The sequence below is a fragment of the Balaenoptera musculus genome, chromosome 10 (assembly GCF_009873245.2).
Source record: "Balaenoptera musculus isolate JJ_BM4_2016_0621 chromosome 10, mBalMus1.pri.v3, whole genome shotgun sequence".
Classification (NCBI taxonomy): Eukaryota; Metazoa; Chordata; class Mammalia; order Artiodactyla; family Balaenopteridae; genus Balaenoptera; species Balaenoptera musculus.
Window position 1 is genome coordinate 34,359,341 of NC_045794.1, and position 17,656 is coordinate 34,376,996.

General features: G+C 37.3%; 1 protein-coding gene across 1 annotated transcript in view; it reads right to left on the reverse strand.

Moving 5' to 3' along the window:
- The window catches only part of ADAMTS20 (ADAM metallopeptidase with thrombospondin type 1 motif 20), a 200,124-nt gene that overhangs the window by 16,736 nt on the left and 165,732 nt on the right, over positions 1–17,656 (reverse strand). The window contains exons 36-37 of the mRNA XM_036866768.1: positions 17,307–17,440; positions 11,360–11,451 (exon numbers count right to left, since the gene is read on the reverse strand). Coding sequence (XP_036722663.1) covers positions 11,360–11,451; positions 17,307–17,440 — 226 coding nt within the window. The remainder of the gene's footprint in view (positions 1–11,359; positions 11,452–17,306; positions 17,441–17,656) is intronic.

The following is a 17,656-nucleotide window of genomic DNA, read 5'->3' on the forward strand; positions in this document are numbered from 1 at the left end:
TATGGAGCCAGTACTTCCCTGATACCAAAACCAGACAAGGACATCACAAAAAAAGAAAATGATAGGCCAATATCTCTTCTGAATACAGATGAAAATCTAGCAACATATAAAAAGGATTAGACCTCATGACCAAGTGCGATTTCCCCAGGAATGCAAGATGGTTTCAACATACAAAAATCAATGAGTGTGATATACCATATCACTATGGTAATGGACAAGAACCACAGGATCATCTCAACAGATGCAGAAGGAGCATTTGACAAAATCCAACAGTCATGATAAAACCACTTCAATTAGGAATAGAAGGGCACTTCCTCAATCTGATCAAAGGCATCTACAAAACTCATAGCTAACACATTCAGTGATGAAGGACTGAATGCTTTCCCTCTGAAATCAAGAATAGGACAAGGATGTCCACTCTTGTCACTTCTACTCAACACTATCCTGGAAGTTTTAGCTAGTGTAATGAGGTAAGGTAAAGAAATAAAGGGCATCCAGAATGCAAAGGAAGAAGTAAAATTATTTGTGCGTGACATTATTATGTATATAGAATATCCCGGGGAATCCATTAAAAAACTATTACAACTAATAAATTAATTCAGCAAGGTTGCAGAATACAAGATCAATTTACAAAAATATTGGCAAAAATTAGTGATTTATTGAGGCTTTGGATTTTTTTTGGGGGGGTGGTCTCTTTATTGGGCAACTCTCCTTGTCAAAAGTCTTCTTTATCTTGAGCTGGAATCTTCTGCCCCATTAATGTCTCCTTGAGTAACACATACTGATGTCACTCCTCTTTCATGGAGCTCCTTACATATTTAATAGTAGTTATCATAACCTCCCACTATTTTCCTGGCTACCTTCTTCATTTTCCTAACATAACGAAATTTAAACCTTCCTTTTTTTCCTGATTGTCACCTTCTACTCCTAGATAGATTAAAAATTTATCATTCCCAGACAGAAATTTTTAAATAAGTATAATATTCCAGTGTCAAGTACAAATAAAACTTTTGGTCTCGATATTGTGTTTTGGTACCTTATGATTATACTGGGCCATTTAGAAATTACTACTTGGGGATTTGGGAACCAAGATGGTGGAGTAGAAGGATGTGCTCTCACTCCCTCTTGCGAGAGCACCAGGATCACAAATAGCTGCTGGACAATCATCGACAGGAAGACACTGGAACTCACCAAAAATGATACCCCACATCCAAGGACAAAGGAGAAGCCACAGTGAGATGGTAGGAGGGGTGCAATCACAGTAAAATCAAGTCCCGTAACTGCTGGATAGGTGACTCACAGACTGGAGAACACTTATACCACAGAAGTTTGCCCACTGGAGTGAAGGTTCTGAGACCCATGTCAGGCTTCCCAACCTGGGGGTCCGGCAACGGGAGGAGGAATTCATAGAGAATCAGACTTTGAAGGCTACTGGGATTTGATTGCAGGACTTTGACAGGACTGGGGGAAACAGAGACTCCACTTGTGGAGGGCAGACACAAAGTGGTGTGTGCATCGGGACCCAGGGGAAAGAGCAGTGACCCCAGGGGAGACTGAACCAGACCTACCTGCTAGTGTTGGAGGGTCTCCTGCGGAGGTGAGGGGTGGCTGTGGCTCACTGTGGGGACAAGGACACTGGCAGTGGAAGTTCTGGGAAGTACTCCTTGGCATGAGCCCTCCCAGAGTCCACCATTAGCCCCACCAAATAGCCCAGGTAGGCTCCATTGTTGGGTTGCCTCAGGCCAAACAAGCAACAGGGAGGGAACACAGCCTCACCTATCAGCAGTCAAGTGGATTAAAGTTTTAGTGAGCTCCACCCACAGGGGAAGAGTCAGGTCTACCCACCAACAGTCCCTCCCATCAGGAAACTTGCAAAAGTCTCTTAGATAGACTCATCCACTAGAGGGCAAAGAACAGGAACAAGAAGAACTACAATCCTGCAGCCTGTGGAACAAAAACCACATTCACAGAAAGATAGACAAGATGAAAAGGCAGAGGGCTATGTACCAGATGAAGGAACAAGATAAAACCCCAGAAAAACAACTAAGTGAAGTGGACACAGGCAACCTTCCAGAAAATGAATTCAGAATAATGATAGTGAAGATGATCCAGGACCTCGGAAAAAGAATGGAGGCAAACATCGAGACGATGCAAGAAATGTTTAACAAAGACCTAGAAGAATTAAAGAACAAACAAACAGAGATGACCAATACAATAACTGAAATGAAAACTACACTAGAAGGAATCAATAGCAGAATAACTGAGGCAGAAGAACGGATAAGTGGTCTGGAAGACAGAATGGTGGAATTCACTGCTGTGGAACAGAATAAAGAAAAAAGAATGAAAAGAAATGAAGACAGCATAAGAGACCTCTGAGATAACATTAAACACAACAACATTCACATTATAGGGGTCCCAGAAGGAGAAGAGAGAGAGAAAGGACCCGAGAAAATATTTGAAGACTTTATAGTCAATAACTTCCCTAACATGGGAAAGGAAATAGCCACCCAAGTCCAAGAACGGCAGAGAGTTCCATACAGGATAAACCCAAGGAGAAACACGCTGAGACACATAGTAATTAAATTGGCAAAAATTAAAGACAAAGAAAAATTATTAAAAGTAGCAAGGGAAAAATGAAAAATAACATACAAGGGAACTCCCATAAGGTTAACAGCTGATTTCTCAGCACAAGCTCTACAAGCCAGAAGGAAGTGGCATGATATACTTAAAGTGATGAAAGGGAAAAATCTACAACCAAGATTACTCTATGCGGCAAGGATCTCATTCAGATTTGATGGAGAAATCAAAAGCTTTACAGGCAAGCAAAAGCTACGAGAATTCAGCACGACCAATCCAGCTCTACAACAAATGCTAAAGGAACTTCTCTCAGTGGGAAACACAAGAGAAGAAAAGGACCTACGAAAACAAACCCATAACAATTAAGAAAATGGTAATAGGAACATACATATTGATAATTACCCTAAATGTGAACGGATTAAATGCTCCAACCAAAAGACACAAGTTTACTGAAGGGATACAAAAACAAGACCCATCTATATGCTGTCTACAAGAGGCCCACTTCAGACCTAGGGACACATTCAGACTGAAAGTGAGGGGATGGAAAAAGATATTCCATGCAAATGGAAATCAAAAGAAAGCTGGAGTAGCAATACTCATATCAGATAAAATAGACTTTAAAGTACAGAATGTTACAAGAGACAAGGAAGGACATTACAAAATGATCAGAGGATAAATCCAAGAAGAAGATGCAACAATTATAAATATATATGCACCCAACAAAGGAGCACCGCAATACACAAGGCAACTGCTAACAGCTATAAAAGGGGAAATCGAAAGTAACACAATAATAGTGGGGGACTTTAAACCTCACTTACACCAATTGACAGATCATCCAAAATGAAAATAAATAAGGAAACAGAAGCTTTAAATGACACAATAGACCAGATAGATTTAATTGATATATATAGGACATTCCATCCAAAAACAGCATATTACACTTTCAAGTGTGCACAGAACATTCCCCAGGATAGATCACATATTGGGTCACAAATCAAGCTTCAGTAAATTTAAGAAAATTGAAATCATATCAAGCATCTTTTCTGACCACAATGGTATGAGATTAGAAATGAATTACAGGGAAAAAAACGTAAAAAGACGCAAACACATGGAGGGCTAAACAATACATTACTAAATAACCAAGAGATCACTGAAGAAATCAAAGAGGAAATCAAAAAATACCTAGAGACAAATGACAATGAAAACACGACAACCCAAAACCTATGGGATGCAGCAAAAGCAGTTCTAAGAGGGAAGTTTATAGCTATACAAGCCTACCTCAAGAAACAAGAAAAATCTCAAATAAACAATCTAACCTTACACCTAAAGGAACTACAGAAAGAAGAACAAACAGAACCCAAAGTTAGTAGAAGCAAGGAAATCATAAAGATCAGAGCAGAAATAAATGAAATAGAAACAAACTATAGCAAAGATCAATAAAACTAAAAGTTGGTTCTTTGAGAAGATAAACAAAATTGATAAACCATTAGCCAGACTCATCAAGAAAAAGAGGGAGAGGACTCAAATCAATAAAATTAGAAATGAAAAAGGAGAAGTTACAACAGACACTGCAGAAATACAAAGCATCCTAAGAGACTACTACAAGCAACTCTATGCTAATAAAATGGACAACCTGGAAGAAATGGACAAATTCTTAGAAAGGTATAACCTTCCAAGACTGAACCAGGAACAAAGAGAAAATATGAACAGACCAATCACAAGCAATGAAACTGAAACTGTGATTTAAAATCTTCCAACAGACCAGAGGGCAGACAGCAGAAGCAAGAAAAACTACAATCCTGCAGCCTGTGGACCAAAAACCACAGTTACAGAAAGATAGACAAGATGAAAAGGCAGAGGGCTATATACCAGATGAAGGAACAAGAAAAAACCCCAGAAAAACAACTAAATGAAGTGGAGATAGGCAACCTTCCAGAAAAAGAATTCAGAATAATGATAGTGAAGATGATCCAGGACCTCAGAATAAGAATGGAGGCAAAGATTGAGAAGATGCAAAAAATGATTAACAAAGACCTAGAAGAATTAAAGAACAAACAAACAGAGATGACCAATACAATAACTGAAATGAAAACTACACTAGAAGGAATCAATAGCAGAATAACTGAGGCAGAAGAACGGATAAGTGGTCTGGAAGACAGAATGGTGGAATTCACTGCTGTGGAACAGAATAAAGAAAAAAGAATGAAAAGAAATGAAGACAGCCTAAGAGACCTCTGGGACAACATTAAATGAAACAACATTCACATTATAGGGGTCCCAGAAGGAGAAGAGAGAGAGAAAGGACCAGAGAAAATATTTGAAGGATTATAGTCGAAAACTTCCCTAACATGGGAAAGGAAATAGCCACCCAAGTCCAGGAAGCGCAGAGAGTCCCATACAGGATAAACCCAAGGAGAAACAAGCCGAGACACATAGTAATCAAAGTGGCAAAAATTAAAGACAAAGAAAAATTATTGAAAGCAGCAAGGGAAAAATGACAATAACATACAAGGGAACTCCCATAAGGTTAACAGCTGATTTCTCAGCAGAAACTCTACAAGCCAGAAGGGAGTGGCATGATATACTTAAAGTGATGAAAGGGAAGAACCTACAACCAAGATTACTCTACCCGGCAAGGATCTCATTTAGATTTGATGGAGAAATCAAAAGCTTTACAGACAAGCAAAAGCTACGAGAATTCAGCACCACCAAACCAGCTCTACAACAAATGCTAAAGGAACTTCTCTAAGTGGGAAACACAAGAGAAGAAAAGGACCTACAAAAACAAACCCAAAACAATTAAGAAAATGGTCATAGGAACATACATATCGATAATTACCTTAAACGTGAATGGATTAAATGCTCCAAGCAAAAACATAGGTTTACTGAATGGATACAAAAACAAGACCCATATATATGCTGTCTACAAGAGACCCACTTCAGACCTAGGGACACATACAGACTGAAAGTGAGGGGATGGAAAAAGATATTCCATGCAAATGGAAATCGAAAGCTGGAGTAGCAATACTCATATCAGATAAAATAGACTTTAAAATAAAGAATGTTACAAGAGACAAGGAAGGACACTACATAATGATCAAGGGATCAATCCAAGAAGAAGATATAACAATTATAAATATATATGCACCCAACATAGGAGCACCTCAATACATAAGGCAACTGCTAACAGCTATAAAAGAGGAGATCGACAGTAACACAATACTAGTGGGGGACTTTAACACCTCACTTACACCAATGGACAGATCATCCAAAATGAAAATGAATAAGGAAACAGAAGCTTTAAATGACACAATAGACCAGTTAGATTTAATTGATATATATAGGACATTCCATCCAAAAACAGCAGATTACACGTTCTTCTCAAGTGCGCACAGAACATTCTCCAGGATAGATCACATCTTGGGTCACAAATCAAGCCTCAGTAAATTTAAGAAAACTGAAATCATATCAAGCATCTTTTCAGACCACAACACTATGAGATTAGAAATGAATTACAGGGAAAAAAACGTAAAACAGACAAACACATGGAGGCTAAACAATACGTTACTAAATAACCAAGAGATCACTGAAGAAATCAGAGAGGAAATCAAAAAATACCTAGAGACAAATGACGATGAAAACACGACAACCCAAAACCTATGGGATGCAGCAAAAGCAGTTCTAAGAGGGAAGTTTATAGCTATACAAGCCTACCTCAAGAAACAAGAAAAATCTCAAGTAAACAATCTAACCTTACACCTAAAGAAACTAGAGAAAGAAGAACAAACAAAACCCAAAGTTAGCAGAAGGAAAGAAATCATAAAGATCAGAGCAGAAATAAATGAAATAGAAACAAAGAAAACAATAGCAAAGATCAATAAAACTAAAAGTTGGTTCTTTGAGAAGATAAACAAAATTGATAAGCCATTAGCCAGACTCATCAAGAAAAAGAGGGAGAGGACTCAAATCAATAAAATCAGAAATGAAAAAGGAGAACTTACAACAGACACTGCAGAAGTACAAAGCATCCTAAGAGACTACTACAAGCAACTTTATGCCAATAAAATGGACAACCTGGAAGAAATGGACAAATTTTTAGAAAGGTATAACCTTCCAAGACTGAACCAGGAAGAAACAGAAAATATGAACAGACCAATCACAAGTAATGAAATTGAAACTGTGATTAAAAATCTTCCAACAAACAAAAGTCCAGGACCAGATGGTTTCACAGGTGAATTCTATCAAACATTTAGAGAAGAGCTAACACCCATCCTTCTCAAACTCTTCCAAAAAATTGCAGAGGAAGGGACACTCCCAAACTCATTCTATGAGGCCACTGTCACCCTGATACCAAAACCAGACAAAGACACTACAAAAAAAGAAAATTACAGACCAATATCACTGATGAATATAGATGCAAAAATCCTCAACATAATACTAGCCAACGGAATCCAACAACACATTAAAAGGATCATACACCACGATCAAGTGGGATTTATCCCAGGGATGAAACGATTCTTCAATATATGCAAATCAATCAATGTGATACACCATATTAACAAATTGAAGAAGAAAAACCATATGATCTCTCAATAGATGCAGAAAAAGCTTATGAAAAAATTCAACACCCATTTATGATAAAACTCTCCAGAAAGTGGGTATAGAGGGAACCTACCTCAACATAATAAAGGCCATATATGACAAACCCACAGCCAACATCATTCTCAATGGTGAAAAACTGAAAGCATTTCCTCTAAGATCAGGAACAAGGCAAGGATGTCCACTCTCGCCACTATTATTCAACATAGTTTTGGAAGTCCTAGCCACAGCAATCAGAGAAGAAAAAGAAATAAAAGGAATACAAAGTAGAAAAGAAGAAGTAAAACTGTCACTGTTTGCAGATGACATGATACTATACGTAGAGAATCCTAAAGATGCCACCAGAAAACTACTAAAGCTAACGAATGAATTTGGTAAAGTTGCAGGATACAAAATTAATGCACAGAAATCTCTTGCATTCCTATACACTAATGTTGAAAAATCTGAAAGAGAAATTAAGGAAACACTCTCATTTACCACTGTGACAAAAAGAATAAAATACCTAGGAATAAACCTACCTAGGGAGACAAAAGACCTGTATGCAGAAAACAATAAGACACTGATGAAAGACATTAAAGATGATACCAACAGATGGAGAGATACACCATGTTCTTGGATTGGAAGAATCAATATTGTGAAAATGACTATATTACCCAAAGCAATCTACAGATTCAATGCAATCCCTATCAAATTACCAATGGCATTTTTTACGGAAATAGAACTAAAAATCTTAAAATTTGTATGGAGACAAAAAAGACCCCGAATAGCCAAAGCAGTCTTGAGGGAAAAAAATGGAGCTGGAGGAATCAGACTCCCTGACTTCAGACTATACTACAAAGCTACAGTAATCAAGACAATATGGTACTGGCAACAAACAGAAACATAGATCAATGGAACAAGATAGAAAGCCCAGAGGTAAACCCACGTACCTATGGTCAACTAATCTATGACAAAGGAGGCAAGGATATACAGTGGAGAAAAGACAGTCTCTTCTATAAGTGGAGCTGGGAAAACTGGACAGCTACATGTAAAAGAATGAAATTAGAACACTCCCTAACACCATACACAAAATAAACTCAAAATGGATTAGAGACCTAAATGTAAGACTGGACACTCTAAAACTCTTAGAGGAAAACATAGGAAGGACACTCTTTGACATAAATCACAGCAAGATCTTTTTTGATCCATCTCCTAGAGTAATGGAAATAAAAACAAAAATAAACAAATGGGACCTAATGAAACTTCAAAGCTTTTGCACAGCAAAGGAAACCATAAACAAGACAAAAAGACAACCCTCAGAATGGGAGACAATACTTGCAAACGAATCAATGGACAAAGGATTAATCTCCAAAATATATAAACAGCTCATGCAGCTCAATATTAAAAAAACAAACAACCCAATCCAAAAATGGGCAGAAGACCTAAATAGACATTTCTCCAAAGAAGACATACAGATGGCCAAGAAGCACATGAAAAGCTGCTCAACACCACTAATTATTAGAGAAAGGTAAATCAAAACTACAATGAAGTATCACCTCACACCAGTCAGAATGGGCATCACCAGAAAATCTACAAACAACAAATGCTAGAGAGGGTGTGGAGAAAAGGGAACCCTCTTGCACTGTTGGTGGGAATGTAAATTGATATAGCCACTATGGAGAACAGTATGGAGGTTCCTTAAAAAACTAAAAATAGAATTACCATATGACCCAGCAATCCCACTACTGGGCATATACCCTGAGAAAACCATGATTCAAAAAGACACATGCACCCCAATGTTCATTGCAGCACTATTTACAATAGCCAGGTCATGGAAGCAACCTAAATGCCCATCGACAGACGAATGGATAAAGAAGTAGTGGTACATATATACAATGGAATATTATTCAGCCATAAAAAGGAACGAAATTGGGTCATTTGTTGAGACGTGGATGGATCTAGAGACTGTCATACAGAGTGAAGTAAGTCAGAAAGAGAAAAATATCGTATATTAACGCATATATGTGGGACCTAGAAAAATGGTACAGATGAACCGGTTTGCAGGGCAGAAATTGAGACACAGATGTAGAGAACAAATGTATGGACACCAAGGGGGGAAAGCGGCAGGGGGTGGGGGTGGGGGTGTGATGAACTGAGTGATTGGGATTGACATGTATACACTGTGTGTATATTGATGACTAATAAGAACCTGTTGTTTAAAAATATATATTTATATTATTCAAGTCATCCAATGATGGAATGACCCAGTTGATTGTATGACTGATTTGACCAATAACAGAGTGATCTGAGTAACAAAACAGACAAACAAACAAACAAAAAAAAATTGATTTGCTTGGTTTGTTTATGGCTTATGAATAAGAAGTGCTACCTAAGTAACTAGATAGGTAGATGGAGAAATAGATGGTCGGCAGATAGATCATTTCCCCCCAAAACATTAATGAGTGTACTATTTAGGATCTCTATCTTCAAAATTCCAATAAATCTCTTATGGCCCCCCACACACACACCCAACACAACATATTCTTTTTTTTAATTTACATGTCTTATCTTCTCTCCTAGAGTAAAAGCTCATTGAGAGTTCAAACACTGAATAAATATTTACTATTTAGTCAGTAAATACATCAGGCATTGAAGATATACCTAGGAACCAGTTTCACCAGATGCTTACAGACTAGTGGAGGGAAATGACAAGTAAGCAGATGATTATAATAAGCTTATTATAGATATGATAGATATTGGATGGATAAATAGATGAGAAAGAATGAATGGACACATTTCCCCAATTTGGTAGTTTTAATTTCTAAATCAAGTCCAACCATGGGCTGAACAATCCCGAGGCATCTCCAATTCAGTGGCAGCTGGCAGAGAAGAAAGCAAAATATCAGGCAGGAACTAAAAGCCCTTAATAGGATTTGTCCTGAAAACCTGGCATTTCATAAAGTAACAAAGTAAAAGCATTCTACCCTCTGCTCAAGTGGAGCACAGACAATATCTTTCCAATGCATCATATGAACTATAATGTCTTTGTTGTTCTTTAGCCTTAATTTAATTGTAAAGAAATGTGGTATCACATTTTGTTCCATTAAGAGGAATATAATCCATGTATTATGCCAGCCAATAAAAACAACTCAATATGAAAAAAAAAAAAGAAAAAGAAAAAGAAATTACTACTTGGTCTACACGAGTTATATTGAACTCATGGTGGTTGAATAAAACACCTAGGTCTTTTTATATGACATTGCCAGGTTCTAGTTGCATTTCTGGACTTAAGATTTATATATTTATTCCAGTTAACTTTTTTCATATTCATTTCAGCCTGTAGTTCTAGTGTCTTTTGAACTCCTTTAAGTGCCCTTCTCTAATACAGAAAATACCCTCTCTTTTTAGCATAAGCATACTTTCTATGTCATAGGATGAAAACTGTGAATGAGAAATTCTTAGAAGAGAGGGCTATGGCAAACCCTTTAGCTAGTTCTCTTTAAAATGAAATCGTTATTATAATTACTATCTCCTGGGCAGGATTTTCATTAATCTATAAATCTACCTAATAATGGTATATTCACCTAGCTTATGTCTCTGTATCTTATCATAAAAAATGTTATTCACACAGACTTTATAAAATCCTATGTTAAAAAAATGAGATAGCAAATTTCTTCTAGGAAGCACACTTTGTACTGGAAAGCTCAAAGATGACAAAAAAGGGTGTGCAAAGACAACTCTGCAAAAGAAAGGATAAAAACAAGAATAAAGACATGGAAATGTATTATTTCACAAGTAATAGAAAGGTATTCTGAGAATGTTACAGGCCCAGACAGCTAATATAACTGATGTTAGCAGCAGGGTATGAAAGTCACATGTTTGTGATCCATTCCTTTACCTTGTAACTTATGTCCATTCATTTCTATGGACTAAGTCGAAAGATTGAAAGTGATAAAGCATCATGGAAGGAGAAACAGGATCTAAACAATTTAAAATTCTTATTATTACACCCTTCAAACAAACCCAGTACTGGCAAAAATGCTTTTCCTCCAAAGTTTATCTATAACCTTTGAAATAAATTTCATGTCAGAAGTTTGCATTTTCTATTTACTTATGTTTCTTGCAGTATTTTGGTCAAGAAAGTGAATGAAGAGAAACAGTATTAACTTTACTCAGTGAGAAAAAATAATCAACTATGAAATACCTGTGGGCATCTGGCAGCACTATAGCAATCTCCAGCTGTGGCAAATGGAACTGCGTTTCCAAATATTGTCTGGGCAAAAAGAAGGTCTGTAGCTAGAAAATAATAAATGAAACTCTTTAGCACTGAGACATTGTATGTTTTCACATCTTCACTGCAAAACACGCAGTCTTCATATTACATTCTTAAATACATTCATATAACTAATCCAAAATTTTAAGCAAAAATGTTACACAATTGTAGTACATAATATAGATCAGGGTCTCAAATTTTTATTTAATATAAAAATGTTCACCTCATAAATTGCCCTAAAATATGACAGGGACATCTGTAACTAATCCAGATGTTTTAAAAACTAAATAAATGCTCTATCATATTTTACATCACAGTGAATATCTAAAATAGATAAAGTGGCATCAAGGAGCAAAATTACAGAGGAAAAAACATTATTTAAAGATAAATTATGATAAAGCAACATATACATGCTTATAGAGAGTATGCATATCAATTCATTCAGAGAATTCAAAAACACGAAGATAAAAAGTGTGCCATTTTCTTTGATTTCTTATATTACTATTTCATTCTTTCTAATCTTACTTTTGCTAACGTTGTTAGCAAAATTTCTTGACTGGCAACAATGCTGGGGATTCCATATGAAGTATAAGAAAGAAAGAGTCATTGGCTCAAAAATAGGTTGGGAGGAACCCTAAAAGTTAGCTGGTCCAATCACTTATTCATGCTTGAATCACTTAAATAACATCCCAACTAATGCTCATGCAGTCGGTGGCTCTCACCTCTGCTAATGTTGTTTCAAATATCTTTCAGGAGGACTGCAAGATCACTGCATGCCCCCATGATGACGCCAGTCCCCTAGAGGCAATCCCCAAAGGTAGCATTTCTGGAAATATTTATCATATCTCCAAGGGCAGTTTCCAAAGCCAGCAGGCCTTCCGTGGTGTGCCAGAGTCAGCTTGTACCAAATCATGAGAACCAATTGTGTGTGTCTCTTCCCAACTCCATGCATAATGAGCTCATGTTGGTAGCTTAAAATTGGCCATGGTGGGAATATATACCCCATGGAAACTGGCAAAACCTACAAATCAAGCTTTTTTTCCCTGATTGTTAAGAGCTGGTTGTTAAACATTTATCCACACACCATTGCTTATGCATGGTACTTAGGGTTAGGCTGGGCAAACTGACACAATTTTCAAATTAGCCTTTGCTACTATCTCCTCCATCATTCCCTGGATAACCCACAGAGAGCTCTCGCTTAACATGTCCAAAGCTAAATGCATTATCTTTTTCTCCAAACATATTCCCCCTGCTATATTTCTCATCTCATTGAACTATATCAGCATCTACCCAGTTATTTTGGAACTCTTTCTAAATATTCCATGCCACAAATCCCCATATTCCATCTGTTGGAAAATCATAGAGTGTACCTCTTTAATATTTCTCTCAGGCTCTCTATTCTGAACTAAGTCCCTAATTTAGGTCCTTATCACCTTCTATCTGAACTATTATATTAGCTTCCTAAATATCTTCATGGATACAATTTGTTCTCTCTCCAACTGAGCCTGTTCCCTCCCCTGCTTATACTTTTACCCCAAAGATCCCCATAACTTAAAAGATAAATTCAGTTGTATAGTTTAGTACACGTTGTTCTTCATGATCTGCTTTCTGGGAACTTCTCTAATAAGCTGCTATTCCCCAACCTCCATTCAATTTATGTTTAGACAAAACTGGACTACTCCTTAGTCTCTAGCAGAACCAAAATGCTTCACTATTTCATGCTGTGTTCACGATGCCTCCTCCTCAAACTCCTTCTCCTCACTTTGGTTAATTCAAATTTGTCTTCAAGATTTCCTTAAGATAGCTTCTTGAAGGAAGTTGACTTTTATTCAGCAAATATTTCTTTAGAACCTATTGCGTATTGGGCATTATTATAAGTACTGTAAGAGCATAGTAGTGGATGACATAGGGGCCGATGGGACCTGAGTGCTACCAGAGAGAAACAAGTAATAGAGTAGATACTATCATATATTATAGGTGATCATTGCTATAGAAAAAAATAAAAAATAAAGCAGGAAAAGAATGAGAAGAAAGGGAGCTTAGGAATGGAGAGGGTCCAGGATGAACTTATTGGGAAGGTGTATTTAAGCAGAGACCAGAAAGAAACTGAGGGGTAAACCCGACAGACAATTGTTCTAGGCAGATAGAATAGAAAGTGCAAAGGCCTTAAGGAGGGGTGGAGGGCATGCTTGATGTATTCAAGAAACAGCAAAGGGACAAATGTGTCTGAACCAGATCGTGCAAGGGAGGAGTGTGGAGGGAAGGAGCAGAAAGGTAATGGGGGTGGGAAGGTCTTATTGAGTTTTATTGACCATTGGCAGGATTTTTAATTCTGTTATGAGTTAGATGGGAGATGTTTGGAGAGTTTTGAGCAGAGGTTGGTGTTATTAAAAAGATGAAATGAGATAATGTATAAGACAAGACATGGCTTACGTTTTATGGGATCACTCTGGATTCTCTATTGAGAAGAGAATCTAGGTCAAGAGTTGGGGGAAAGGTGAAAAGGAACCTGAGTGCTACCAGAGTAAACAGGAATACCAGTCAGTAAGCATAAGAATCCAGGTGAAAAAAATGATATGGACTTGGCCCACAGTGATAGCAAATGAGATAATGTCAAAGTGGGATTTGGCATGTGTCTTACCTTAGCTCAAGCTGCCCTAACAAACTATCACAGACTGGGGGGCTTAAACGAAAGAAGTGCAGGTGTAAACATGGTCAAGTTCTGGTGAGAGCCCCCCTTCCTGGCTTGGAGATCGTCTTCTTGCTGTGTCCTCACATGGCAGAGAAAGAGAGTCCTGGTGTTTTTTCCTCTTTTTTTATAAGGGCATTCATCTTACAATTATGGCCCCACCCTCATGAACTAATCTAGACCTAATTATCTCCCCAGGACCAAACACTGTCACATTGAGGATTAGGGCTTCATCATATGAATTATGCAGGACACAATACAGTGCATAGCAGCATGTATGTTAAAGATTCACCTGACAGAATTTGATGATGGATGGCATGTAGGTGTGAGATAAAGGGAGGAGTTAAAGACATTGCTATGTTTTAGCAAGAGTAACTAGAAGTTGATAGTTGCCATTTACTGAAATGGTAAAAATTTGGGTACAAGGACTGGTTCCTTTGTAGAGATGTGAATGGACCTAGAGTCTGTCATACGGAGTGAAGTAAGTCAGAAAGAGAAAAACAAATATCGTATATTAACGCATATATGTAGAATCTAGAAAAAGGGTACAGATGAACCTATTTCCAGGGCAGGAATAGAGACGCAGACATAGAAAATGAACATGTGGATGCAGTGGGGGAAGGGGAGGGTGGGACAAACTGTGAGATTAGGAATGACATATGTCATTTACACTACCATGTGTAAAATAGATAGCTAGTGGGAACCTGCTATAAAGCACAGGAAGCTCAGCTCGGTGCTCTGTGATGACCTAGATGGGTGGGATGGGGGGTGGGGTGGGAGGGAGGTCCAAGAGGGAGGGGATATATGTATACATATCACTGATTCACTTCATTGTACAGCAGAAACTACACAACATTGCAAAGCAATTATACTCCAATTAAAAAAAAAAGAAAGTTCAGTCTTGGATACATTGTCAGACGCATATTAGACATTCATGTGGCTATGCAGAGTAGGGAATTGAATCTTGGAATTCAGGGCAGCAGTTTGAATTAGAGATAAACATTTGGGACTGTCATTTAATAGATGGTATTTGAAATCTATAAGTTGAAAGAGATCCTTAAGGGAATGACTGAGTCCTGAAGTTCTTCAATACTCAGTGTTGTATAAGATGAAGAGTAACTAGCCAAGCTGAGAAACAGTGAGAAAGATGGGAGAAAGAGTGACCAAGACAGGAGCCAAATGATGACAGTGAGAAGTCCTGGAAACCAAAGACTGCTGATGGATCAAGTGAAATGAAAATCAAGAATTTGTCATTGGAGTTAGAGAAATGGAAGAAGAATTGGTGATGTAAGAGAAAAAGGAAAGTTTGCTGAAATAACGTTCCTGACTTGGTACAAAGCAAGGAGCTCAGAGCACAAGTAGAAGGGGTTGCCTCAGATGGCAGCAGAAATAGTTCATCCACAGTGACCAGGAGAGAAGGCAAAGTCTATAGGTCAAGGTTTAGGTAGGTTAGATGGGGCGGTGGTAGTTTGTGGAAATTCCCTTCTGGTTGTTTTTATTTTCTCGGTGAGCTAGGAAACAAGATCATCAGCAATGAGTGACTGGAGTGGAAGTATTAGAAAATTTAGAAGTTTGAAGCCAGAGGAGAAGCTGTGAGTCAGACATTGAGAAGAGTTGGGGAGGAATGGACCAGGGTCTGTGCAAGCTCAGGAGTCATGCATTTAAAGTAAGATCAGTCAGGAGGGCTGTGTATTAACTTGCCACATGCAAGATTCATGGTGCAAGTGCAGAGTAGGTGAAAGGTTTAATTTAATCAAGGCTGGGCTTTTGGCACACAAGTATGAGGAAGGAAAAGAGAGAGCAAGTGGAAAATGTATACATTTAACATTGTATCTTCAGTGCCCACTCCAATGCCTGGCAAAATGGCAGGTTTGATAAATTAATGAAAGATAAAAGCTTACTAAACAGCAAGTAAGTTCCCAAATGCCCATTATGTACTCAGTAATGCTGACACAACATATATTATTAAATAATAACCATTGTTTATAGAACACCTACTACTTGCAAGGCATTTACTAGATATGTTACAAGTATTATCTCTTAATCCTAACCAAAAAGAAAAAAGAAAAAGAAAGCAGAAAAAAAAGAAAGAAAAAAACCTGAGAAGCATCTTATTTTAGAGATGAGGGAATTTAGGCTTGAAGAGAGAGATGCCCAAGGTCACATGACTGGTAATTGGATGCAGAGAATTTACACCCAGCAATCTAACTCCAGAGTCTATGATCATAACCAAAGCAGTATAATACTTCCCTACTGCAGTAATTGTGGGTGTTCAGTAAATGGTAGCCACTATTACTGACAATAATAGTTCACCATCATATGACTGATTTAGAGATTATGTATTCATGCATTCACTTTCTCAACAAACATTGTTTTGTTTCTTTTTGTGGTTTAGGTACTGTGCTAGGCACTGGTGATTCAATTGTGATTTAGAGTTTCTGCTTCTGAAATGAGCTTCTTTGCCTTTTCATGTCACTATGTAATTTTCAGGAGGGCAGACTGCCTGATGCTCAGTGTACATTAGGTTTCATAAAGTATATTTACTTTAACTTGACTGTACTATAAATTACTTCCTAGAAAGGCAGCAGGTCCATAATCTGGGATCTGTGAGTGGGACTTTATCTCCCTACAATGCCAGTTACTAACTGTATGAATTGGGCCAATCACTTAATTCTATAAGTGCATCTTAATTTCATCACTTGCAACAATGTGATGAAATTTTGCCTTATCTAGTATAGGGTTGTTAAAAAGATCAAATGAGATACAGTGTAAGAAAATACTAGACAAACTGTCACCTGAAACTAATGTTAATTATTACTTTAAGCCCTTGCAAAAAAGCTTATACAACTATATTGAGGATATTAACTTCCTTATTTTTAATGTAATTGAGGATTTTAAGGTAGAGGGTTATATCTTGGAAGGGCAGTATCTTTACTATGACAGTATCCTTACTGTCTTTACTAATGACAGTGTCATTACCACTACATTTTTATTAAGGGTTCCCATGGTCCGTGTCATTGCACTGGAACTATGTAGCTAATAACATTTTTTTAAAAATTCTAAGTAATTATTGTACAATGCTAGGCCCTTCTCTATACCCTAGCTACCACATATACCATATAGTATATTGTTAGACTTGCATTAGCAAACAGATACTTTTCATTTTACAAATAGAGATTCAGCACTTACTTTTAATTTGCATGGAATTAAGATCAATTCTTATTTTGCTGAAAACAGTGTGTCCAGCGGCCAAGTAGTCATTTTTACACTCACAGTCTTGCCTCCTGCTTCCATTAAAAGGACATTCATATGGATTTTGCAGTCTGTAACAACATTAAAATATTTTAGTATTAGATACCGTTATTAGACCATAATGCAGATAAATGGTAAACTTTGCAAGTGGGAAGGTAAAAGACACACTCTTCAATATTTTAACAAGTTAAATGTGAAAGAAGTAAAAATCACTCAACAACTTAAATGTCAAAGAAATAAAAAATGATCAATGGGAAATTCAAGACCAGTTTGTGGAAAAATAATTC